Here is a 24748-nt window from a genome sequence, read left to right on the forward strand (position 1 = left end):
CAAGATAGTTGTTTGAAACGAAAAGAAATAAAAACATACCTTCTCCACTGCCATGTTCACTCACAGTACCCCAGCCCATACATCCAATCACTCCGATGATAAGTCCGATGACATTTATCCCAACGACTGCCAGACTGACGACAAGGATGAGTAGAAGCGCGCCGGGGATGTTGGTACCGGAAGAGGCGTTTTCGTTCACAGTGGTTGGGATATCCACGGGTATTAGCGTGGTGGAGAGGTGGTCTGATGGCATGATCGGTCGTTTGATGGATGATGATCGTTATGAAATCGTAGGCCGAGAGAATTGTTCGACTCGCAGGTCTTCGGAACGAAAGAGAATTGCGATAAATGGAGTAAGATAATAGCGATGTAAATGATCAGTCTTCTTGCGTCACCCTCAGTACGAGTGTGATGAGCGGGAGATGAGTGATGTTGTTGATAACGAGCGTGATGTGATCAGCGCGAGGAAGTCACGCGTAAGAATCGTCGATAGGCATGCGGAAGAGCGTTTTTTGTAGGAGGCGCTGGTCATCGGTGTAGAGTGAGTGTGTCTGGGTTTTGTCTTACGCTATGGTGGAGGCGGTGGGACTGTCTTGGATTTGTCTGAGTTAGGATGCAACTTCAACACCGTGAATGAGTTTGATGAAGATGATAGAGGATGAATGATGTGTTGGTCTTCAAGGCTATTCTACGCTGGGGATGGAATACAACAGCTGATGATCTCCCAGCGCACTGCGGATGGGATTATACGAGGCCTAGCTTTCGCAGATTTTCTACTAGAGACAGAGGCCGTGCGTGGAGCAGTGCGCACAGTTCTTGCTAATGGGATATGGGCAACGCGTCTACCAAGACAAGGCAACAAAAGATCTCAAGTCACGAAGCCATGCAAATGTGAAATGGATGTCTAAATCAAAATGTACATTGTGGGTATATTGTAATTATCATATCTTCCGACCAAATATTCCGGCGTTCATCATACGCTCATAAGACGAGCATTCATCGTAATGAACCTCTACAGTTTCAGATGCACGTGGCAACCTGAAGCCCTCCTATCGAGACTCTTCATCTCCTACTCCTCGCGTCCGCGCCTCCTGTTGTTATCAATGAAGACCTTCTTGAACCTAAAGTGGCACAAGTCCTTTGTAACCTGCCACGAGCTCTTCGCATTCTCAGCAACAAGCTGGCGTGTAGGCTTCTGGAACAACTGGTCAATCTCCTCAAGCGTGAGATCCTTCGTCTCAGGCATGAAGAAGATCTGGTAGAACCAGCCCAGCACGGCGATGCCGCCGTAGAAACCCAGCGCAAGACCAGTCTTGGTGAAGGTGTTCTGCATGCCGGTGAAGTTGTAGGTGACGATGAAGGAGGACAGGAAGAGCCATCCGGTGGAGGTGGTCATACCGTAGGAACGGAGGTAGGTGGGGTAGACCTCGGAGGGAATGACCCAGGTCAATGCGGCGTAGGAACCGAAGAACAGCTCGTAGAGAATGAGACCGGTGAAGTAGGTGCCGAGAGTAGCGCTCAGAGAATCCATGTGGTATGAGATACCGACAAGGACGAGACCGACCAGGAAACCAGGCAACATGGCAATGGCCCAGAAGCGACGACCGCAGGTCTCCATGAGGAAAATGGCGGGGATGGTACCGAGGAGGAGGGAACCGCCTCCGACAAGAGACATGTAGTTGGCGGTTACGGTGTCGAAGCCGACTTGGTGCATCAGGACGGACATGTAGTACATGATGGCATTGATACCGGTGAACTGGCCGAGGAAGATCATGATGTTGGCGTAGATGATGGCGCGGCGAGCACGCGGCTTTGTGAAGAAGTCCATCCATGGGAAGCGGTTGGTGCGTCCGGCAGCGACCTCAGCCTCTTCCATCTCAGTGCTGACCTTCATGACGAAGAACTCCTCGCGTGCCTCATGAGTAGCAGTGCCGCGAATGCGCTTCCAGACCTTAAAGGCCTCCAGAGGCTTGCCCTTGTGCATAAGGTAACGGGGAGATTCGGGCATGAAGAGGATACCGACACCCATGATAGTGGAGAAGACGAGGGAGCTTCCGAGGATGTAACGCCAGTTACCAGGCACAGTAATGAACATAGCGGCGACGGCGTAGCCAAGAACTTCTCCGAGGGCGATGTTGAACTGGTAGAGGGAGACGAGGTTACCACGGAGTCTGCTCTCGACAGTCTCAGCGACGTAGACGGGTACGGTACCACCTTCGAGACCGACACCAGCACCGAGGATGACACGGGCGGCGACGATCATGCCGTAGTTCATGGATCCGGCTTCGAGCGCACCGCCGATGGTGTAGAGAATACACGAGATGATGATGGCCCAGCGGCGACCAAAGTATTCGTTGCATGGCGAGATGAGGAAGGCACCAGCGACGGCTCCGAGCGGCATACCAGAATTGACGAGCGAGTTTTGCTGGGCAGTAAGATGAAGGTCGTCGGGCAGTGTGAGGTTAGCACCAGAGATGAGCGACTGATCCAGGCCAGATAGCAGACCACCCATGGATGCGAACGCGACAATCATCCATGTGAAATGCTTTGGGTTCTTGAACTCGATGTCGAAGAAGCCCTTCTTGTAGTTGGCCTGCTCCAACTCCTTCTCAAGATCCTGGATCAGGTTCTCGGATTCCCATCCTCTCGCATCCTCGAGTTGTTCTGTCTTTGCCTTGGGTGCGGAGTAGTCCGGTGTAGGTGCGACCTGGATCTTGTCGGCTTTTTCGGTTTGCAGAGTGTGCTGCGGCGACGAGGTCTCCTCGACCATCTTGGTGTCCTTCTCGTCCATGATGGGCAGTGATCAACAAGAGATCAACAGTGAGGAAGGGAGGAAGAGAAAGGGAGAAAGGCTGCAGCAAAAGGCTGGTATCTCACAACCCCCTCCCAAGCGGATGCATCTCCGCCCTTTATAAACCCCAGTGGAGACGACCCATGCCCATGGAGAAGCCTCCCCATGGCGCTCTCCATCCCACCACCAACGTGACGTGACGTACGCGTGGAGTCTCCATGGCACGAACGCGGCAAAAAATTTGCCTTGCGCGGGTCGCAATGCCGGGGTAGTAAGCACCAGCGCAAAGCCGGCTGTTGCAGACTTATCATGGGCTGCCCAGGAAGAGTATAGACGGGTGGAGATAAACAAGCAAAGGACCGACCGCCTTGGTGGAGCTTGGCTGCAAAGAAGCTTCTAGCGCCCCACATGCGGCTCTGCGGTTGGATCCAATATTCCTGCCGAGATACTCTCCGGACAGGTGTGGAAGGTCGCGCGTGTAGTCGTCTCGAGGAACTTTGGCATACCACAACGAGACGTCTTTATCGCTGGTATTTGAGGGTGCCAAGTTTGACATGAAGATAAGCATCGCGGAACATGCGGCAGTGGCGCCTGGCGCAACGTTCGCGGCCAGTTCTCGCTGTTCCCAAACTACCTAGGTACCAGGCATCTCGAACGGCCCAACCAATACCAAACCCTGCGCGCTACGCCAACAAACAACGCGCGCAATGACGTCGAACGCCCTCGTGATGTGTCAGGAAACGGCGCGAATAGCAATCCCCCCAAGATCAGAAAGTCCATGCGTGCATCGGAATCGGAGCATGGGGAGAGGGGCGGGTTGGTGTGAAGGCCATGCATGCATATCCCCTCACCATCGGAGAAAACGCTTTACTTCGGCGCCCATGCCTGTTTGGGACGAGCCGGGAGGGGAGTGCAGAGGGCGCATACCTTACTAAAGTACGCCGTCCGACTTGTTCCGCTCCAGCCTCGTCTTCCCCCGGTACTCCAGCCCGTGTTGTTGGGTAGGTGGGTGGAACCCGGGGTCCTCGCATGGCTCTCGCATGGCGGGTTGGGGGCTGCTTCGGGCAGAACCGGCGGCGCAGATATCACTGCTCAAGCATCCGGGAGAGAAGATGCTTAGCAGTTCTTATCGCTCCGACTGTGTTGTCGCTGATGTCGCATCTTGAGCGTTACTGTTGTCCCTCAGGTTTAGCGCTGAAGGCGATATCAATAGCTGCGACCAGGCACCAAACCAGTTCAGCATTGATCTGAAAGTCGGAGGTGGACCACATCGCTAAATCCACCACCAAAGCGCCAACATCGGACCATTCGACTCCCTCCGACATTCTAGAGCTCCGATCCAATACGCTACCGCAAGAACCAGTTAAAGCCATTAGCCAAACCAGTCTCCATCCGACGAATCCATATCAAGCATCGTGAACTTCATGTGCAGGCGGTGTACCTGGTCGAGAAGCTTCAGTGGAGTGTGCCTTGACTCGGGCACCTGGAAATCCCATACCATGGCCTTGGCTACCTAAAACAGAGCTTGCATAATACAATACTCGTGGTGTACATAGATCCACTCTGGGCTGGATCCCAAGAGTGATATTTTGCTTTGCTCTCTTCTTTTTCGTGGTGATCTTGGTGGTTAGAACTCAACCCATCACCTCTATCGCGGACTTTGACCTGAAACGCGATGGTACCATTCGTGTCTTGCGACGCAATTCTACTGACTTCAAAGATGGCGGCGTTCTATCATTACGACGCTGCAAACAGCAGCATGTGTACGCGGCTGTATCTAGGTATTGTCGCACAAAGAAAGACTTCGCCGCACAGATATCAACTATCGCACCACATTCAGAGATGTTTGTCCTCGACGTAGCATCGTTCATCAAGTCTTCTTTTTGCATCAAGTAGATTTCGAATCCGTACGAGGGGCTGAAGCAGCGTCTCTGCTGCAGCGACTTTGTGCCGCGACGCTCATTTGCCGCGTCATTGCACACCAGCCAACCCCTTCCTCTTCCTTTCATAACACCACAGTTTGGCACCTTTCTCCCCTCCCTTTTGCTTCCCCCCTCAAACCCACAATCCCATCTCCATCCTCCCCCTACAACTTACTCTTCTCCTCCCTGCCCACCAACCCCGGATGCGCCACCCTAACCGGCCTTGTAACAGCATAAAACGCCATCCCGCTCGACTTGGTCGAAAACTGCACCTTGGACCCTACATGAAAAAACGCAAAATCGCCCGCAACAAGATGATGCGTAATGCCCGTTGCCTCATCCAGCACATCGATCTGACCACTCAGAACATATTTCGTCTCCTCAAAGTCATAAGAGGCAGGTTTCGAAGGCCCGGCTTCGATCTTGTAGAAGCCGGATGTTAGGTGCGCGGGTGAGGAGGGGGTTTGTGTACGGATGCTGGCGTGAGTTAGAATAGAGTTTAGATGATGGAGCGTGGCTTAGAGGAACAGGGATGATGCAGAGCGACGAGCCAGTCTCGATTTCCGCGATACAAAATCGTTCCATACGCAAAGATACTCCTCGAATGAGCGAAATCGCAATCGTTGCAGACTGGCTTGGATTGCTGGGGAGAGAGGGAAAAGGTGATGATGGGACAAGAGGGGGTGGCTTACGTGTGGAAGTCGGCGACGGTTGCGTTGTCGCCTTTTGGCAGGGGGATAAATTCATGGCCTGCGCCTTTGATGACGGTGAGGGGGACGAGGGTTCCAGACACTGATTTCACGATGCGCGTTAGTAATGCTGTGAGACCGCCACCTCGGTTCCATCCCATCTGGGAGGAGGGTTGAGCTTACTGTTTGATGCAAGTTCGTAGAATTCTTAGTAGTAGTAACGTCAATGTGATATTTGAGATGAAATTCGTCCAGAAAGCAGATTATAAGGACCAAGGTGATGTTGTTCGTGCTCCTTCCCCCACAATGTGTGGGATGCGATAGTTGCCCTAATCGGGTAAGCCGTGCCTGACTGCCCAGGTCAGGTAAGCCCCTCCATTGCACTTTCGACATGGTACGTAATGAGCGCAACACTTGAACTGAAAGGAACATGCGTGGAAAGTGCGTACACTAGCTAGCGATGCGCTTCAGTATACCAGGTGAATATGACGACACCATTACTGCAACTCTCACGCAAAACATCCATCAAACTTCACGCCGTTCACAGACTCAAGAACAAGCATATCGAGTAAAGAAACTCATAACCTCTATCTAACACCTCACTAATCCTCTCACCCAGTCCACCCAACCAGTCTCCCATCAAGGTCTAGAGAGACAACCCGGGCCTGCACTCCCAGACCATCCTCTTTCCCATCTGTTCGAAACCAGCCAGCTGGACCAGGCATTCCTGCATCATCACATCTCCATCTCATAAACTCGTGAAAAACTCCCTCCACTCCAATTTTGAACTGATATTCGTACACAGAGAGAGAAAAAGAAGAAAAAAAGAGCCCAGGGCATAAACCATCAATCACTACTCTTCTTCTCATCTACCAAATGCTCATTCCTTCACCCCTCACCTGAAAGGGTATAGTTCATATCCCGGTACACACATACACGCCCCTTCCTGCGCCTGCAATGCAAAGAAGATCGTAATATGTAATCATCGAAAAAGCGATATTCGTGAGGTAAAGAGGCCGTTCGTTCGTTGTTTGTGACAGCGAGCGGGGTAAGTTTAGGCGAAGCCAAAGTACTCGCCACCAGCTGTCATGGCGGTGTAAAGGGCCTTGCGAAGATCTTCGTACGTCTCGTACTCAGGGAGGTCGAGTTCTGTCAGATTTGTTAGTATTGGGTTGAGACAAAGGGTAGGGGGTATAGCTTACGGTTGAAGCAAGTATGGCTAGATGGCAGACGATCCTTGCTGCCGTAATCGCGGTGGATGTTGAACTTGGAGAAGCCGTTCATACCCTCGAGCTCCTTGAAACCATTGAGCGGCACCTTACTTGTACCAGTGACGAATTGAAGCAGCTTGGCTTGCTCTTCCTTCTCGAACGTTCGGACAGCGCGCCAGAACCACTGGATCTGTGGCGAGGCAGCTGTGTAGTTGTGGTACTCGGTGTTGTTCTTCCAGTCATCCACATTGATGTCAGGCAGACCGGAAATGAGAAGTTCGAGCTCCTGTTCGCTAAAGATGGAGACGAGCTCCGCCGGAACGATATCGTGGAAGCCCTTGAGGAAGTTCTCGAGCTGCTCTTGGACGGCGCCTACAAGACGGTGCTCAGTGATGAGGCGGACGTACTCGTGCTTGTTATCTTCGGTAACGGGAATGTTACGGCCGTTTTCGATGAGGTCGACGGTTTGCATCTCTCCAAAGGCTTCGACTTCAACTGAGAAGGTTTCCGTTATAATATCCGTGATCTCGTTGTGAATCATCCATTCCAAGGACTTGTAGTACTCAAGGTCAAGCGTCTCCATATCCTTGAGACTGACCTGCTTGCCCATGATCTGCTTGTAGACCGCTCGGCTGAAATGGCAGTCGAGGACGCGGCCTTCGTAAAGTGCTTTGCCGATGATGCGACCAATGAATTTGAAGAACATCAGATGCTCAGGGTTGATCGAACTAAGGCGATTGGGGTGGAATGTCGTGCGGTCGGAAGCGACAGGTACAAAGAGAGCGTAGTCGGCGTTGAACATCTGTCGTGAGATGGACTGGAACCACTCGCGGGTAACACCACCAGCGTCAACACCTTCCTCACCGTGGAAGCGGATGCTGAGCTTGCCGAACTTCATCTCATCGGCAGACTTGAAGTACAGCGACTTGAAAGAGTCTAGGAAGACTTGGTCTCGACGAACAGAGAGCTGGAGAGGCTGGTGTTGTTGTCGGTCGCCACCTCGCGAATGAAGCTTTCGGTTGAAGTAGTTGCGCTTGTTGTCGAACTCTAGCACCTTGGAATTTTTCACAAGTAGGGAGAAAGTTCCGCTCATCAACTTGGGGTTCTGGCGTACAAGATCGTTGAGAATCTTGCGGTGCTCTTCAGTGAAGTTGAAGAATAGGTTCTCCATCCTGCTCTCAGGTGGCGGACTAGACAAAGCGAACTCCTTGGGAAGCATCTTGGACAGAGGCATGTCCTTGAGTGTGGTGTTCTTGCAAACAACCATCAGACTCTCAATCAGCGGAAGCAGCGTAGTAGCAATGTTGAGCATGTTGCCGCGCTGGCGGATGACAGTGAGACATTCGCTGAGCTTTTCCCATAGTGGCGCGAAAGCAGAATCCTCGTATAGGGTCAAGAGGATGTCTTCCTTCTGAGCGGGCTCAAGTGCCTCTGCAGCGGCCTCAGGCTTGTCCTTGCTATCGCGCGACGGGTCGAAGAGGTAGTCGAGCGCCGTCAAGGCCCTCAGCAGCTTGGTTTGGTCGGAGCTTGCTGGGGAGAACTTGGCAAGAGCGATGCCTTGGACGTCAGTAGGCGAACTTGCCTTTGAAACTTGAACCGTCAAGCTTGCAAGATCCTGAAGTGTTGAGCTAGCAAGATCCTTGGCAATACCAAGCAATTCTTGACCGAAGATCTCTTTGGCACCTGGGATGGGCGAGAGGTTGCTGATAACCGACAAAGTCTCCTGGAAGACCTTGCTGTTGCACTCCCGAGCAGCCAAAATCTTAGCTACGAGTCGAAGGTTGGCTTCAGGTACATCGGGTGGGGTGAGTGTACGGTGCTTCTTCTTGTCCTCTTCGGCCTTTGACTCGTCAGGCTTGGAAGTACTGCCCTCACCCTCAGTAGCGGTATCTGGCTGAGCAGCGTTCCCGGGAGCAGTCGTCATCTCCGTATCTTGACCATCTGGGCGTGCTTCCGTGGTTGTGGTATCAGCAGGCTCATTGTCAGTAGTCTGACCCTCCGCAGAGGCCTCTGCCTCCTTCTTTGCGTCTTCAGCAGCCTTCTCCTTCTCCTTCTTGAGGACTTGAAGTGGTGCTGTGATGACCTTGAGCAGTGACGTCAATTGCTCCATGATGGTAGAACTCTCAACGATAAGCTTACGGTCCAGCAAGGTGAGGAGCGCATTGACTGGGTACTTATTCGCCTTGCTTTCCTTCGCCTTGCCCTTGCGGTTGGCACGATTCTTGAAACCGACGCCAGTCTCGTGCTCGGTCAGGAAGAACTGCCATACGGCAGGGTTTTTCTCAGTCAGCTGGGTAAGTGTGTTGAGACATTGCTGAACGACCATGAGTGGAGAGACATCGGCGTTGATCGATAGAGCACCATTCTTGCGGGAGATCTTCGGAGTCTTGTCTGCTGGCTGCTGAGGCTGCTTTGCTCGGATAGACAACTGAGCAAAGCTCTTTTCAACTGCGTTCACATCGGCGCTACCGTCTTGAAGAATGGAGAGCAGGATGCTAATGACCTCGGCGCGGTTTTGACGGTTCTCGCAGACATAGCGAAGGATGGAGCTCAGGCTACCCTTGGCGCTGCCCTGTTGTGGGATGAACATGAGCCTTAGGAGCGTGGCAACGCCTGCCTTGTCAAGCATTTGAACGCAAGGACGCGTCTTCTTCTTCTGTGAAGGGTCGTCTGGCTGCGCGCGGCGATCACGTCTATAGCCGAAGTCGTTGAACTGGTGTAACCGGCGATCACCTCCCATTGCTCGAGCTTCCGCAGACATGTCAGGTGGAAGTTGGCGCAGAATGCTCTCATCGGTATCCATAAGTACAGCAGCTCGCAGATTGGGGTCCAGCGATGCGAAGAAGCTTGCAGGATCCATATCTTCTGCCTGTGGAGGGGCGGCGCCAGCACTGCTTTGGTCGCGACGGCGGCGCTCTTCCCGCTCTCGGCGTCGACGCTCTTGCGCCTCCTGTGCAAGCAACTCATCTCGGATCTCTGGAGGAAGAGCAGCCAAGAAGTCTGGGTTGATGTCTGTAGGTGCCTCACCTGCTGGACCTGCCTCCTCGGGCGCCGCCGGAGCTTGTGCTTGTGCCGGGGCTTGCGATTGTTGCTGCTCTTGTCGTCGCGCTTGAGCTCGTTGTTCGGCTCTACGTTCAGCTACCTGCTGCATCAAGACTTCCTCGCGCAGATCCTCGGGAAGAGCGTCTAGATACTCGGTGTCGATGCCCAAATCCGTAATGTCATACTCATGACCTCTAATCGTTGTTGTGACTCGCGGTGCTGGAGGCGCAGCAGGTTCCGCAGGTGCGGGCTCAGCCGCAGCGGAGGCGTCAGCGGGCGCTGACGAGGACTCTCCGATCTCAACGCCCTCCATGGCTTGCGCTTCAGGTGCAGTTTCGGCCTCAGTCTTTGGCTCGCTTTCTGCGGGTTCCTCTTGAGCTCGGCTCGCAGCCTCAGCAGCTTCACGTTCCTGTCGCTCACGATCCTCCTTCTCTTGTGCTTCGCGCTTCTCACGCTCTTCACGCTCCTTCTGCTCTTTCTGTTCCTGCTCTTCCTTGAGTTTGCGTGCGACCTCAGCCTGACGTTCCTCCAGTCGCTTCTTCGCCGCTTCCATGGCAGGAGGAACCATGACCTTCAGAATGGAGTTGACCACTCGCTGGCTCTTCTCTATCGCGCCAGGACCGAATAGGATCCGGGCTTCTTCCTGCCAGCGCTGGCTGGTGTACGCCTTGACGAATGATACCGCAGAATGTGGGTCTTCGCGAGCAGTGCGTGATGTGTACGACTCTCGCATGCGAGCAATATCGCGTCGCATCCCGCTATCGAAGGGTGGCATACCCATGGGATTGGCGAAAGAAAGGTGCAATGCGCCTCCGTGCTGGTGTATTGTCGGGCCAGTAGTAGAGCTCATAGCATTCAAAAGATTGCTGATGAACGAGACTGGGCTGTCAGATTGGCTGAAAACGCGGGGACCACGGCCTTCAATAGCATGAACCCAGTCGCTCTGGCCTTCGTTGCGCGGTAGACCATCTCGTCCAGCAGAGCGACCACCTCGCTGAAGCAAGGGGTTGATACCGTCGTCAGTAACACGAGGACCCGCACCTGGGCGATGCGAACGGTAAGCTGGTACAAGAATGCGATCGCCTGGCCCTGCGGGGAACATCCATGGGCTGAGGCGGTGGGTATGTCGAACAGCAGGGGCTTGAGCGTCTTCCCAGCTACCTCCCCAACCCATCTCGGGCATAGCATCGTCTTCATCCTCCATTCCAGGATCGTAGTGAATTTCTTCATCGTACTCCTCTTCTTCCTCGTCCATATCTAGTTGGGTTAGCGACCGTGACAAGCGTTCTATCCTATGAAGCAACGGACCTTCTTCCGCCATCTCGTCATCTAAGAAGTCTTCGAGATCTCCACCTTGTTGACGCATTTGTTCAAGAAGCTGAGGAGGATCAAGGACAAAGCCGAGCGCGCCAGGGCCCATGTTGCCTTCGCCGTTGGGACCACCTGGGAAGTCGTCCTGGTCATCGCTCCAGTCATCTTCTTGATCTTCAGCGAGACTGGCGTTTTCGTCATCACCAGTGACTTCCTCCATAGCATCCATGGCCTCATCCATGTCGTCCATATCGTCATCACCTCCATCGTCCATGTCATCCATGTCATCTTCGTCGTCATCCTCATCGTCTTCTGAATCATCATCAGAATTGTCGTCAGAATCGGAGCCCATTTGGTTGCCATCGTCGTCAACCTCGATCTCGACATCGATGTCGCCGGGGAGACCTTCGATAGGACCCATACCGTCAATGTCCATACCCATCTCCCCAAGGATCTCCTCATCGTCATCGGAAACAACATCGTCGTCACCGATATCAGCCTCGTCGTACTCCATATCATCCGCATAAGGATCGTCGTACATCATTTCCTCGCCCTCATCGTCTTCAGAGTCTTCGTCCGATTCCGAGTCACCAGTTTCGAACATGCCGAGCGTCGAGTTGCGGAACAGATCAGGCGTCTCTTCGCGTGTGTTATCAACGAGATCGTCGTCGGATGCTGTCGAGATCTCGTACTCGTCGGCGGAGTCTGGGGCTGAACCAGTATCATAGTGCATGCTCAGATCCATGGCTACGTAGCAAAGCCACTTCAAAGGCTTGAGAATGTACTTAACCACTCGCTTAGCATTTGGGAAGTTGAGATCAATGTCCGAAATCGCTGTTGTCAGGATGGTGACAAAGTTCTTCTCGTACATAATCTTGGCCATCTGCTTCAGGTTGGGTGTCAGATCGGCGTTCTGAGTAAGCATCTCTCCATTGGGACGCTGCGACACCATCCTACTAAAGATGTCGGCGATGCTCAACAGACGAGAGTACTTCATGTCGAGTGGTTCATCCGAAGCGTTGGCATCCTTGAACGCCTTCAGAGCATGCTCAAGGACGAACTTGCGTACGAAAAGCAGGTCTGGCTCAGTTTCTGTGTATGGCGACACTGGTACGTCGGTTTTCGGCAGAACGAACTCTCCCGTTTTGTTGCACAGTGAAACGATGACGTCGATGGCGCAGTTTGATGTCGCCAGCTTCTTCTTGAAAGCGAGGTCGCCTTCATGGCTCAAGCTACCAATGGGCACCACGTTGTTGAGAAGGTAGTTCAGGACACCGGATCGAGGCTTTGATGGTGTCACAGTGTAAGGGTCTGCCTTTCTGGAGAAGTTGATGAACTCAATCTTCGTGCGGTTGTAGCTCTGCAGAAGCTCAGCGAGACACTTCAAGATGAAGCAGCGGTAGATGTAAATTGGGTGTGCTTCAGCCTTGAACACAGGCTTCTCGGGCTTAGCAGACTCTGTAGGTGCGGCAGCTGGGGTCGCAGTGGCGGCGTCCGAGCTCGACTCTTTGCTTGCCTGTCCTTCAGTTGCACCCTCTGCGGGCTTCTCTGCGAGCTTCTCGGTAGGCTTAGCGGGTTCAGGCTTATCTTCAGCCTCCTTGTAGGCTAGCAACTCGCAGAGAAGGTAATGGATAACACCATCGGGGTTCTCAACTACAGGCACCTTGAGATCTGAAGTCTTTGTTCGCTCAAGGAACGGCTGCTTAGGCGCTTCGCTAGACTCCTTGGGTTTATCGGCCTCAGCAGTAACCTCTGAAGACTCAACGACACTTGTTGGCTCGGTTGGCCCAGTCGGAGGTGGATCGGTCTTCTTAAGAATAAGAGTCTGCGGTCGCTGATTAGGATCAAACCCTTTGAGTTGAAGCTTCTCGTTGGTGACTTCAACGAAGATCTCCGGCGCACGGATGGCTAGCGCGTACATCTGGCGAGTGTAGCCAGTAGTGTCTGTCTGCCTTCGGTCGCGCGACTCAAACATCTGCTGGATCTCGGTACGCATAATCTGTCGAATCATCTCGTCATCTTCAATCATGTGACGAAGCACAATCATGAAAGCGCTTCGAAGGCCCTCATTGGTGATACCAGCAAGCTGCTTTACCATGAGGAACAGACGTTGAACGTTGCGCTTCTCCGCAAGACGCGTGGCAATCTTACGCGTACGAGTAAGCATGGCTAGTACTCGTGTCACAGACAGAGCCAGCGACTCATCTTTGCCGATGCGAGGCAACATCTCGATGATTGCGTTGAAAAGCAGATCCTTCTCCTCGATACTGACGATAGGTTGCGGTAGATCGTCGACTGTGGTCTCTTCCTGGGACTCTTCTGTCGGCGGAGTCCATTGGACTTGATGCGGAAGTTGATCTTCAGCCAGTAGTCGTTCGACGATAAGCAAGACCTGACCAATCCAAGGTGATGAATCCTCTGGAGACTGATCTGGGAAGATTTTGATGAAGCCCAACAAGGTAGTGAAGTGTTCCTTCAGCTGTTCAACGATAACGTCGTAAAAATCCTTTTCTTGAAGCACCAACGCTAGGAGATGGGCCGAAGCTGCTATCTTCTTGCTCTGGGTTCGGAAGTCATCTTCACTCTGCAGCGACATGAGAGACTGCACAAGCATCATACCGATCTCGGCACGCATCTCGGGTGGGTCGGGCGCTTTTGAAACAGCGGCAATAATGAGATCTGCCAGCTCAAAGGTGACATCATCGTGCGAGTTGAGCATGTCGAGACATCGATCAACGAGGTTCTGGCGGAGCTTGGCTCGCTGCTCATCTAGCTGGTCTATGGCAACGAGCTGAGTCGAATTGCCGTTAGCCATCCGCTTCTGATAAGCGAGAGCGTCCTGGGGCGCGGATGCTTGACTTGACTGATCACCTGGTACAGGTGTAGTAGACGTAGGCGCATCTGGTTCTGCAGTCGAAGCGTCGGCGTCTTCCATATGGACAGACTGTGTCTCCGGGTGCTCAGAACCATCTTCATCCCGCGTTACTTCGCTCCCTGTCATGCTAGCGTCGTCTGGGTGCTCGGGAACCACCACTTCAGCTCGACTTGGTGAAGCGGATGGCGGGCCTCGCGCTTGGATCTCATACTGTGGTATAGGATTTCTTGACGCACTTGGACGGATTTGGTTCTTGCAATACTCCTCCGCCATGTTGAAGTTGTCGCAGCATCGATACAAGGCTTCTTCAGCAAGGCTCTCCTCGTATCCCTTGTCTTTCAAGCGCGGCAAGTGGTCTCCGTTTCGGGCAGTCCAAGGCTTGATTATGGGCTTGCTACGCTTTGGAATCTTGTCGATGCTCTTGTAAGCTCCATGCTCACCTTCGCACTCGAGAACAGATTTCAGTATGTTGACAGATGTCTTCACCAACGACGTAGTAGCCTTATCCATGAGATCAGAATTCCAGATCTTTTCCACAGGCACAATAACGGCGTAGCGTATCTCAACAAGAAACTGAGCAGTCAAGAAGTGATCAGCCCGCTCCCGATCGCGATCCGGCCGGGTTTGCATCGATGACGTCTGTGGCGACTCTGAGATGACTTTGAAGTTGATGATCTGGGAGAAGAAGGCCAGAATGATCTTGATGCCTCCGAGAGAGAGGTTGAGCACTCGCTTTGACTCCTCACTAGTATCATCTGCCTGCTTCTGGGTGATCTCAAGCGCCGATTCGTAGAACTGGTTGAGGATGTTCGCCAGAACATCGAATCCACCGAGGTTGCGGAAGGACACAAGCAACAGCGTCAACGCTTGCGATCGATCGAGGTTTACCTCCACGATAAGCTGTGACAGCGAAGTAAGAATGATGATCCAGTACGCATAGCGGTCCTCAATGATCTCTGATTCCTTGGGACCTTCGTACTCGAGCTGGTCAATGACTGCCTGGGCAAGCTGGTCTGACACGACCGTTGCACATTGCCTCTGGTAAGCCTCAAGACTGCGGCGGAATAAGAGTAGTTTGCCAAGCGACTGGAAGAACGGTGCGACTTCCATCGGTATCCTACTAAGCAAATTGCGGAGAGTTTGCGTGTTCTTGAATTGTGCACTGTTCTGGCTTGGAGCCGTGATCTCAGAAGCTGAGCCAGAGGCAGCAGCGTCTCCGTTGGCAGGTGGTTCGGTCGCACTGTTTCCAAGGCGGAACACGTTGTCGGCTTCATCGTTGCCGAAACCAGAACTGGTGATCCGCGTCTCCTTCTCCCATTCTGTGGGCATGTTGCGCTGGAGCAAAAGCTCTTCCCAAACACAGCTTCGATGCAGCTTTCCGAGACTGTCCACAAGACGTGCGTACATGTCCGCAAGATTGACTTGACTAGATACATTATGAGAGGAACGGGTGGTGTACATCTGGCTCTGGAAGGTCAAGGTCATGGCTCCGACGAGGGTATGGGCCGACACTAGTGCTTTGACGTATTGTGTACCTTGCTGCATGTGCTCTGGACTCTGGGAAGTGCCAGTGCTTGTGAAAGGTGCGAAGAAGGCTTGCTTGCCGGTGTGATCGAGGAGTGGTTGCAGGCGCTCCAATGCCACTTGTGTCCGCTTGATCAGAGAAGGCACAGAAATATGGGGCTTCTGCTCAACGAGTACCTGGACGACATGGCCAAATTGCTCGCACATGCTGCGATACTCGCTTGCTTTTGGGTCTAAGCAAGCGAGACTTGAAATGTCAAGGATAGAATCTACACCATCAAGCTCGACGTACGCAGCGCACATGGCGTGGTTTGAGAAGAACCCAGAGAGAAAACGACAGAGTACGCGGATGTACTGACCGGTGGTAGGGCCCTTGGTGCTGTCCTCAGTCTCGGTGATTTGACTGTAATCGACTGGTTCATTAGCAGTCTCATCAGCATCTTTCATCTCCACATCAGTGCTTGTGGTCCCTGATGCTTGAGCTGTACTTTGCTGCGAGCCTGATGCAGAAAGCGCTTGGCGGCCGCCTGCCACGGTGAGCTTTCCAGCAGCATCCTCAGTCCAAAGCTTGGCTCCTACACCTTCCTTCTCGGCCTTGTCGGCGCAAAGTTGGACCACACGCGCGATCAGCTCGCTTAGACAGGCAAGAACGCGTGCCTTGAGAGGCGGGTGATGGCGCACTAGCTCATCGAAAGAGTTTCCGATCAGGGTAGGCATCTCCGTATCAGCGTCAAGAGCTTTGATGTGAGCAGGGCTCTCGAAGATCTCGAAGAATCGCTGGAGGGCGGTCGATGACTGGAACAGCTTCATACCAGCTTCAGCCAAGCAGATACCGTCGAAAGCCGGGGGCAGGGTCGAGATGGCTTCAGCTACAGGCAAGATACCCTCGGCAAGTGGCTTTCCACCCTCCCTAGGAGCGTATGTCGTTGGTGTTGAAGCACTGGGGTCATTGTTGGCTGCAGCCGTCGATTCTGAAGCAGGCTCTCCCGCGACTGTCTCCAAGAACGCATCGCTCAGACCTGCCTCGGCGATGACTTGGTAGCTAGTGGGTTCATTGTTGATGAAGCTGGTAAGGATCGTGACAGCCATGCTCCAAACAGTTGAGCCGAACGTCTTGGCGTTTGATAGCACAGTGCGCAAGCTGCTGAGCAGCTGTTGTGAGTCAAGCAAGTTTCGCATCAAACGATCGAAGTTTCCGCCTGTATGCGACATCATGTGGTTGAGGAACTTGAAAAGCCAGCGTAGACTCTGCTGGTGATAGAACGGAATTTGATAATCAGTAAGCTGAGTCTTGTACTCCTTGGGCATGCCCTTGTCCTCCTCTGCGAGCTTCTTGGAGGTGTCGACCTCGTATTGCATCAGATCAGCAATGATTTCGAGCCCCTTCGCGGCCACGAGGGCTGAGAAGGCGTCTCGCAGGTTGTACACAAAGGTATCAAGGAAGTTGAGAATCTTGGGGTGGTTGCGCTCTGCCTTTGCTGTACGCAGCTTGAGGACATCGACAAGAATTTCCAGGAGCCCCGCAGCCACCATCTGCTCACCAGTGCGTGTTTGAGACGTCGGCAGAGTGTTCAGCAGAGAGAACAAAGCGTCGCGCCACTCGTCCTCCTCGATATCATCCGGGTTACCAGTTTCCTCGCCAAGGCCAGCGACCAGCTTGCGCACAACGTAGAACAACACACCGTGATTGACGTTGACACTAAGAGCGGTGCAAACATCAGCCGCTTTAGACTTGTGCTTTGCAAGAGCCTCGAGCGCGCTCATGGTATATGTCTGCAGCTCCATCGAAATGCCAGTCTCGCCGTTTCCAGGCGGATGGACGAGCTCAGAGAGTTGGTAGGCAAGTTGCAACCGGCGTGGTTCGTCTGCATCTTGCTGACCCAGCTTGGCCATGAACTCCTTTTCGACGTGTACGTAACCGATGTTCGCAATGGACAGTAGACGGATGGCAACTGCACTGTCGCGCCCTGTGCGTCCCTCGTTGAACATCTTCGCGATGCGGAGCTTGTGCAGGAATTCGTAGTGCACCGTCTCCGGTAGACTTGCGAGTCCTTCCTTTATGAGGTCGTGTATGTCGGTCTTGTGTACCTTGTCCGCTGACAGCTGGAAAGTCTTGGGCCCGTTCGTTGTATTACTGGGTTGTCCGGGAGTGAAGGCAGGTGTGCTCGGCGAATCGGTAGCGGGTGCAGGCTGGGGCTGTCTCGGTGTTCGGTTGGGTCCCATGCTGGACGTCCTCCGTACGGGAGTCGGCGTGGTGGGCGCGGGTGCCTCCGTAGATGCCTGCTTGCCGCTCTCTGCTTCGGACGAGGGGGTGGGCTCATAGTACGAGATGAGGACGCCTCCGAACTCCTGCTTCATCGATGACTCGGACAGAGAGTACAGAGCGACTAGGTCGGACGGACTGACCTTATCAGTGCTGCCAGCGCGGTCCTTGCCCTTACCTGCTGGAGTGCCAAAGACAGGGACGGCTGTCGCGGGGCCCTTCGCGAACGGGCTAGCCAGCTTCTGGACCTTGTCGAGGTTGATGTTGTAGTGGCTGGAGAGAAGGGACGGGTGCAGGGTGGCCGGGGCCAAGCGCATGCGTGCAGCAGCATAGCGCTGAGCGAGGCGATGGCCTAGACGAAGCGTGGCCTTGAGGAGGGATGTGGAGGTCGTGTTTAGCAGCTTGTCCAGGCGCTCACTGCTGGAATACAGACTACGGTTCCCGCAGTTCTCCAAGAGCATCCGCGTGAAGTTGAGGATCTGCTCGACCAGCTCGCGATCGCCATACCGGGATACGTGCAGGGTATCCAGGACGGCATCGGTCGTGGTTTGCTCGGAGCTGGTGCTTCCTTCCTCGGCATCGCCCTTGAGCAGCAGCCGGCGCTGGAAGGCCTGTGTCTGGGGACCGTCTACCAGGCCATATTCCTTGTTGAAGAGCTCGAGGATGTGGTCGAAGCGGTTCAGGGCGGGGATCCAGTGGTATGCGTCACCGCGGGGAAAGGGCCAGTGCCTGGGGAACGAGGCGAGATGTGCGGGCAGCTGGAACAGCGGTATTGACTCGGTCGCCTTCACAAAGTCTGCTATCATCGGCGACTACGCGCTGTGTTAGCAGTGGCGAGGGCGGGGAGCGCGGGGAGCTGCAGCTTACCAGAGTCGACTCATGTCGCGATGTAGCCTGTTTCTTGATCTTCATGTTTGCGCCGGGCGCTCGGAAGACGAAGCTTGCTCACATGCAAGCTCTATGAAGCCGATGTCTAGCGAGCAGTGGTTGCGTGTAGGCGGTCGGATAGCACGGCGCCGTGTCCGTGGCGTGAGAGGATGTCTAGAGGCAGGCTGCGATTGCCTTTACCGGAAGCGCAGAAACCCAAAGTGGCTGCGGCTTTAGTGGAGCGAAAAGCGGGGTCGTGATGATGTATGTCGTCGGTGGGTCTGCACACAAAAGCGGTCGCCGCGAAATGTTGCGATGGCTATAAGCGGGCGGGTTGGCGGCGGAGAGGCGTGGGTGGTGGGTTGCTGGTAGATTCCACGGTGCAGGCGTGGATCTTGGGCAGCTAGTTGGGGGCGTTGTGGCAGGGTGCAGGTGCCAGCCGTGAAATAGCGGGAGCCTCTGTGTCGGCAGGCGGGTGGTGGGTGAGGTGAAGGTGTTGTTGGAGCTCCAGCTACGAGCACCGCAAGTAGCAGTTTCCGCAATCATGGAGACGTGGTCCGTGCCCGCTGATCCAAGCTTAGAGCGTCACGAAAGCGACGCGCTGTCGTCACTCTCTCTGCAGACGGTGACGAGACAGAATCACGCTCGCGGTTGCGCGGGGCCTGTTGGGACATTCGTGGGTCTATCGATGATCGAATACACTGACATCCGTCGTCCCATATAATATCCGATAGCAGACATGTCACTATCTCACCACCGCAAGGCAGCGCCTACCTGGGTATGCAATCCGGAGACGTGATAACAATGTTATATATTACTCAACAGCGCTTCATCAATCATAACACGACCGTCGCCACAAGTTCCATACCATGTCTTGGTATCATCTACCAACCCCCCGTCCCACTCGCCGACTCCTCCCTCTCCCTCCCCTTCCCATCCACCAACCTAACCGTCTCCTCCAACACCAGCAAATCCCTCTCAATCATCTCCGCCCAGTTCTGAATATCCCCCACCTCATTCAACTTCTTCGTGCCGCCCTGAAGCAGTTTATCCCACTCGGCAGTCTGTTTCGCCAGCGCCGCCGTCTGCTTCGCTAGCTCCTTTTCCTGCTTTGCGATTGCCGCAGAGTTGGCGTGCAGGTCGGCGGTGCGCGTGCGCATCTCGTTGTCGACGGATGCGCCGACGCTGGCAAGGGATGCGGTGACGGCTGCGCGCGCTTCGGTTTGGCGGCGCTGGGCTTCTTCGGGCGTGGGTGGTGGGGAGGGCATGGTGGGCGTGTCGTGTTTGGTATTGTCAGAGAGACGATGTTTAAAGTATTTCGCGTTGGTAAGTAGTGTAGTAGTTCGTCTTGATATGGTAGAGGTAGGAGAGTGCATGTGCTCGAATGGTCCTCGCAGCTACTCTCCAGCGAATGATCGTCCGCGAGCTACTGCGTAACTCCACCATAGTGGCATACTACCTAGTCTCGCTTCGGCTCTTCTTGCTATGCTGCGTAACATGGTGATTGGCGATTTGCGTCTTCTGCCGGCGCCGTTGGAGGCCGCTTCTGGCTCACTGCGTGATGGTGTAACGGGGCTTGATGTGAATGGCCGGAGGATATGCTCAATCTATGGTTACGACTAGCATCAGGGCACTCCCTAATCCCGTACCTTTGTCTGCATCTTGTACACGTGTACAAGGCTAGTATGCATGTCGTACGGCGTGACCATGGAATTCTACGACTGGGCGGCGGGGCGTCAGTTGTCGGCAGCAATTTGGTTTGATAGTACACTGGACGTTGCCTTAACACATATATTCTCTCGTCTTTGGGATGATAGGGTTGAACATGTATGTTCGTGTGCCTTTAGGCTCGTAGTATGATATGCGCTTGGTATTGATGTCATCTTTGTACCGTGAGCTTCTCATGCTGGAAGTTTGACAAACTCATGGTAAAGAGAATTCTGAAAGGGAAAAAGACGCAATGAAACTTCCACGCATCAAGAGTTGTCGCTTGTGTCGCCTTCTCGTCAGAATGGTGGCTGAAGCCTGAGTCGTTGCGGCGATTTATCAAAGCGGGGCAGTCAGCGGGGAGCATTCGGGGCAGTCGGGGCAAGCGACGGTGCCACAATCAACACCTTATCGTAACTTACCTATCTGGGACACAGTCTAGTTGACGATCAGCCGTAAGAGTCAACTCACACTCATTTTCTTCCCATCTTCCGGTTTCTTCGGATTGCTAATATTCATTATGGTATTTAATCAGGTGGGTATACACGCAAATGTGGGTGTGTCACCAAGAATGTGTTTAGGTCTGGTATGACCCATCGCTACCTAGGTATGATGCGCTCTCTTATCGCCAATTTCACAAAGACGTCACTCAGCACAAACGCAAGATGTCCAATATATCTGGGCCCAATCCAATCAAATTCGTAAGATAACACTACAATCCAAGAAGAAAAGATAAAAGAAAGTAAAGAAGGTCATAAAAAATCCCCCAAGTGATCCAGCCACACATGTATCCAGCCCCAAATCCCATCAAGTCAATCCCCAAATCAACGCTTAAGCCTCAATCTCCTGAGCAGCCTGCTTAATCGCCTCCTGCATCTCAGCGTCCATCTTTGCAGCCTGCGCCTGCAACTCAGCGTCTCCAGCCATCTGCTCCGCCTCCCTCTTCGCATTCCTCGCCTTGATCTTCGCCTGCACACCCTTAATCTGCTGCACAAGGAAAGCCACGCCCTCATCCGCGCGGACACCATATGTCAAGTGCGCAGGCAGCACGCTCAGCGTACCGAGGCAAACAGCATCGCCAGGCTGGCAAATGATCTTGACCTTCTCCTTGGGGAAGTTAGGGATCTGGTCCCTGTCCTGCAGCTTCTGGGTGTCGCCGTAAGTGACGACACCGGCGATTTGCTGCATGACGGCGGGGTCGAGGCCTTCAATGGCGCGGTGGCAGACGGCTGCGCCTTGGGAGTAGCCTGAAGCGACGATGACGGAGTCGGGGCATTTCTGCGCCATGCTGTTGAGGGTGTCGGCCATCATGTTCTTGGAGCGTGTGTCGGTGCCGCCGGGGAGGACGTTGGTGCCGATGGAGGCGGCGTAGGGGATTCCCTCGGTCGCGACGGCGTCGGCTCCGAATTCTTTCTTGAGGCCGTTCGAGGTGGGCGGTCCGACGACTGTTCCCATGTTGCCGATCTCCGTGGAGCCACGGGCAAAGGCGAAGAGGACGTCTTTGCAGCCGCCGCGGCTGAACTCGCTCGAGCTGGATCCTGTGCCGCCGATTCCACCACCAAAGAGCTGGCGGCTCTCGACTTCGATGGGGCTGGCGGAAGCGAAGCCGGCAAGGGCGGCGATGAGGACGGATTTGGCGTACATGGTGTTGACTGGTGGATGAATAGGGGGAAGTGGGATGAAAGTTGAATCTGCTATTGACAAGAAGATAGAGAAGAAGCGAAAAAGGTAGGAGCGAATGTAAGCACCGGGCCTGTGAACTGTAGTGTTGATGACAGTGTTGACTGATGATGATCTCCAACTGAAGCCGGCGTCCTACCTTCTTATAATCCCAAGATGTTCGGCCAGGCATATGGCCAAGCTCAATCTACCCATGACGACGATCAAGTCGAGAAGACAGGGCATAGTGCCAGGCACCGCCAAGGTATCAGTGGGCTCATCGATGAAGTGGAAACAACCGGTAACTAAGATCGCAGCCGAGGAGGGTGTTCGTCGACTCGACACTGGATTGGCCAACTCTGCATCGGTGTATTGCAAGGACAACAAGCCCCAGTCATGCGACTGCTACCAAGTACTGCCAAGTAGGTTGAGTTCTCATGAGAGTCATGGTGGAGATGGGGTACGGAGGAATACCAGCCCCACTTCGAGCCTCCTCGACTCGAACAACCTGTACGGTCAACCACTCAGGACCTTCAGGTGATCCGACTACCGAAAAAGCACTATCATCATTCATGCGCTTGGACTTTACTTTTTAGTCACCCCGGCTGATCTTGCTACAGGGCAGTGCCCCACGCGAGGATGTTCCTAGTGCGTCCGCAACGTGCCTGCCGTGCCTCGGTACGCTGTGAACTCTGCTGAGAATCATTGGCCATAGTGACGTCCGTCTCCGAGCTGTCAGTGTAGGAGGTTGAGCTGACAAGAAAACGGCTGTCTCGAAAAGGCGGAATGACTTCATCGCAAGCAATGCGAGGAAAACTCTCGACATAAGATGCGATTGGACCGTCTGCGAATGTAGGTATTTCTGCATGATACTGCGGTTTTGCATATAGCGAAGTTCCTGTTCGTTGTCAAGAACGCTTCCAAACGCAAATAAGCTTTCGCATATATGCTGCCGTTGCTGGTATAGGGCTGATCGACGTCACGGGAGCGTCCCGTTATGGACCGTGTGCTATTTTAAATTCGCCTGACGCTCTTAGCTGTTTCAACACCCAACGTGATACAAAAAGCAAGCGCACCAAAGATGGCCAAACGCTGGCAACACCAGCATCGCAACTTGACCGTTGTGAGCGGCATGCGCCGCACATGGAAGCCATGCCTTCTTGCCTTTGACTGCGACGTCTGGTGACGTTGAAAATCTCTTCGCAAAGGTACTCCAATAGATGGATGTGTTTAGTGTGTGCGATACTGGCAGACTGGGCATGTAAGACGAGCTTGCTTCCACCTGCGGCAATCGACTGTCAGGGTGCTTCAGGCGATGTTGATGCAATCTGTCCAAAGGGTGCTAGCCATCGCAACACCCTTGGTCCACGACTCTATACCCTGCTTCATCCTGCGGACGCCAAAAACGAACAGTTCTTGGGAGCAAAAGAAGCAGGTACAGCATCAGCCACTGCAAGGTGTTGCCGTTGTTGAGGATCCTGGATCTTGCGATCGATGCTTCCATGATCTTTCTGCAACCCCATTCATCCGCATCACCTGCCCGCGCAGGATGACTCGCAAGGAAGGCGCGATCGTTTCAACCTCACGTCTGGTATTTACCGTTGAGATGCTGAGTCGCTGAATCGCTCCAACCCTGAGCTTCTGGCAATATGACTCGGAGGGAAAACGGCATTGATTGTGATGAACATGTCGATGCTCGCGTTCGCTTTTCCAGACTGTTCATCTCGCTAAGTGAGGGGCGCCGTTACTCACTCTGGGCCTGGAGCCGGGTCAACATTGACATTGCACAATCTTCGTTATCAGGTCTATTGCGGTCAGTGTCGGGGGTTGGAGTCATTCGAGAGTTGTTGTAAAGAAGGTTGTTGGAGGAAGACGATGGTGCCACGTGGGTGCCAGAGGCGGAAAGTTAGAATAACGACATCAACCGGCGCGCGGTGGTCAAAGCGCGCCGTCCGGCAAACCTTGTGCGATGCGCCTTGACGGCGAGGAACATACACCTTTACGACTCGTACGTATAACCTGTGGAAAGAAAGACGCGCCATAGTGACTTCGGAATGATTTCAAGGTTGATACGAAGCAACCAACCTTGCGGAACAGGGATGATTTCCGTCGGAAAGCATCCCACTCCCAAGCCTCGCGATAACGATAACGTATGATTGGGCGAAATGTACCAACAACCAAGAAAGATACATCTACGCAGCAAAAGACCTATACAACCCCCGTTAAGCACCCATAAAGACACAGAGCACTCATCCCCAAATTCAAAATGCACGACCCCGTCGCCTCAGCAAAAGCCCAAGAAGCAACCCACCAATACACCTTCCGCCCCGCAACCCCCGCCGACATACCCTCCCTGCAATCCATGATCGCATCCTCACTCCGCAGCTTGGGAAAAGGATACTACACAGACGCCGAACTCGACGGCTCAATAGGCTACCTCTTCGGTCCAGATTCCGTTCTCATCAAAGACCAGTACGTATAATTCCAACCAATAAATCAATAAGAATAAGGCGTCCGTCATCAACTGTCATCAAGCATTATCCATTTGCGGAAGGGGAAGGGGGATATGTACCCCTCTTCTCCACATTGCCGACGACCAGATCCGGAAAACTTGGTAGTTGGTAGTGGAAGGGGAAGAATGTAAGAGTAGTAAAGTTGATGATCTCGCAAACAGAACATACTACATCCTCCACCCCCTCAACGCACCCCTCACAATCTGTGCCTGCGGCGGCTGGTCCTTCCGCAAAACACTGTACGGCGGGGACTCTGCGCCCTCTCCCCTGCGCATGCCAGAAAAACGCGATCCAGCTGTTGACCGCGCGAGCATACGAGCAATCTTCACGAGTCCGCAGTATGCGCGGAAAGGCCTGGGCACGATGATGATGCG

General features: G+C 53.7%; 5 protein-coding genes across 5 annotated transcripts; all 5 read right to left on the reverse strand.

Moving 5' to 3' along the window:
• Nucleotides 1–1069: 1069 nt before the first annotated feature.
• Nucleotides 1070–2791, reverse strand: J4E90_007002 (uncharacterized protein; the record flags this gene model as incomplete). The annotated part of the gene is made up of 1 exon (XM_051436544.1): nt 1070–2791. The coding sequence occupies one exon, from the start codon at nt 2789–2791 to the stop codon at nt 1070–1072; it is 1722 nt and encodes a 573-aa protein (XP_051289290.1).
• A 2086-nt stretch (nt 2792–4877) lies between these two features.
• On the reverse strand, nt 4878–5563 carry J4E90_007003 (uncharacterized protein; the record flags this gene model as incomplete). The annotated part of the gene is made up of 2 exons (XM_051436545.1): nt 4878–5190; nt 5406–5563. 2 exons carry the CDS (start codon nt 5561–5563, stop codon nt 4878–4880), a joined length of 471 nt encoding a protein of 156 aa, XP_051289291.1.
• An 893-nt stretch (nt 5564–6456) lies between these two features.
• Nucleotides 6457–18540, reverse strand: J4E90_007004 (uncharacterized protein; the record flags this gene model as incomplete). The annotated part of the gene is made up of 3 exons (XM_051436546.1): nt 6457–6551; nt 6605–18440; nt 18496–18540. 3 exons carry the CDS (start codon nt 18538–18540, stop codon nt 6457–6459), a joined length of 11976 nt encoding a protein of 3991 aa, XP_051289292.1.
• Nucleotides 18541–19379: 839 nt separating this feature from the next.
• On the reverse strand, nt 19380–19763 carry J4E90_007005 (uncharacterized protein; the record flags this gene model as incomplete). The annotated part of the gene is made up of 1 exon (XM_051436547.1): nt 19380–19763. One exon carries the CDS (start codon nt 19761–19763, stop codon nt 19380–19382), a length of 384 nt encoding a protein of 127 aa, XP_051289293.1.
• Nucleotides 19764–21033: 1270 nt separating this feature from the next.
• Nucleotides 21034–21846, reverse strand: J4E90_007006 (uncharacterized protein; the record flags this gene model as incomplete). The annotated part of the gene is made up of 1 exon (XM_051436548.1): nt 21034–21846. The coding sequence occupies one exon, from the start codon at nt 21844–21846 to the stop codon at nt 21034–21036; it is 813 nt and encodes a 270-aa protein (XP_051289294.1).
• Between the last annotated feature and the right edge of the window lie 2902 nt (nt 21847–24748).

This window comes from Alternaria incomplexa (genome assembly GCF_024043165.1).
Source record: "Alternaria incomplexa strain BMP 0042 chromosome Unknown scaffold_10, whole genome shotgun sequence".
Lineage (NCBI taxonomy): Eukaryota > Fungi > Ascomycota > Dothideomycetes > Pleosporales > Pleosporaceae > Alternaria > Alternaria incomplexa.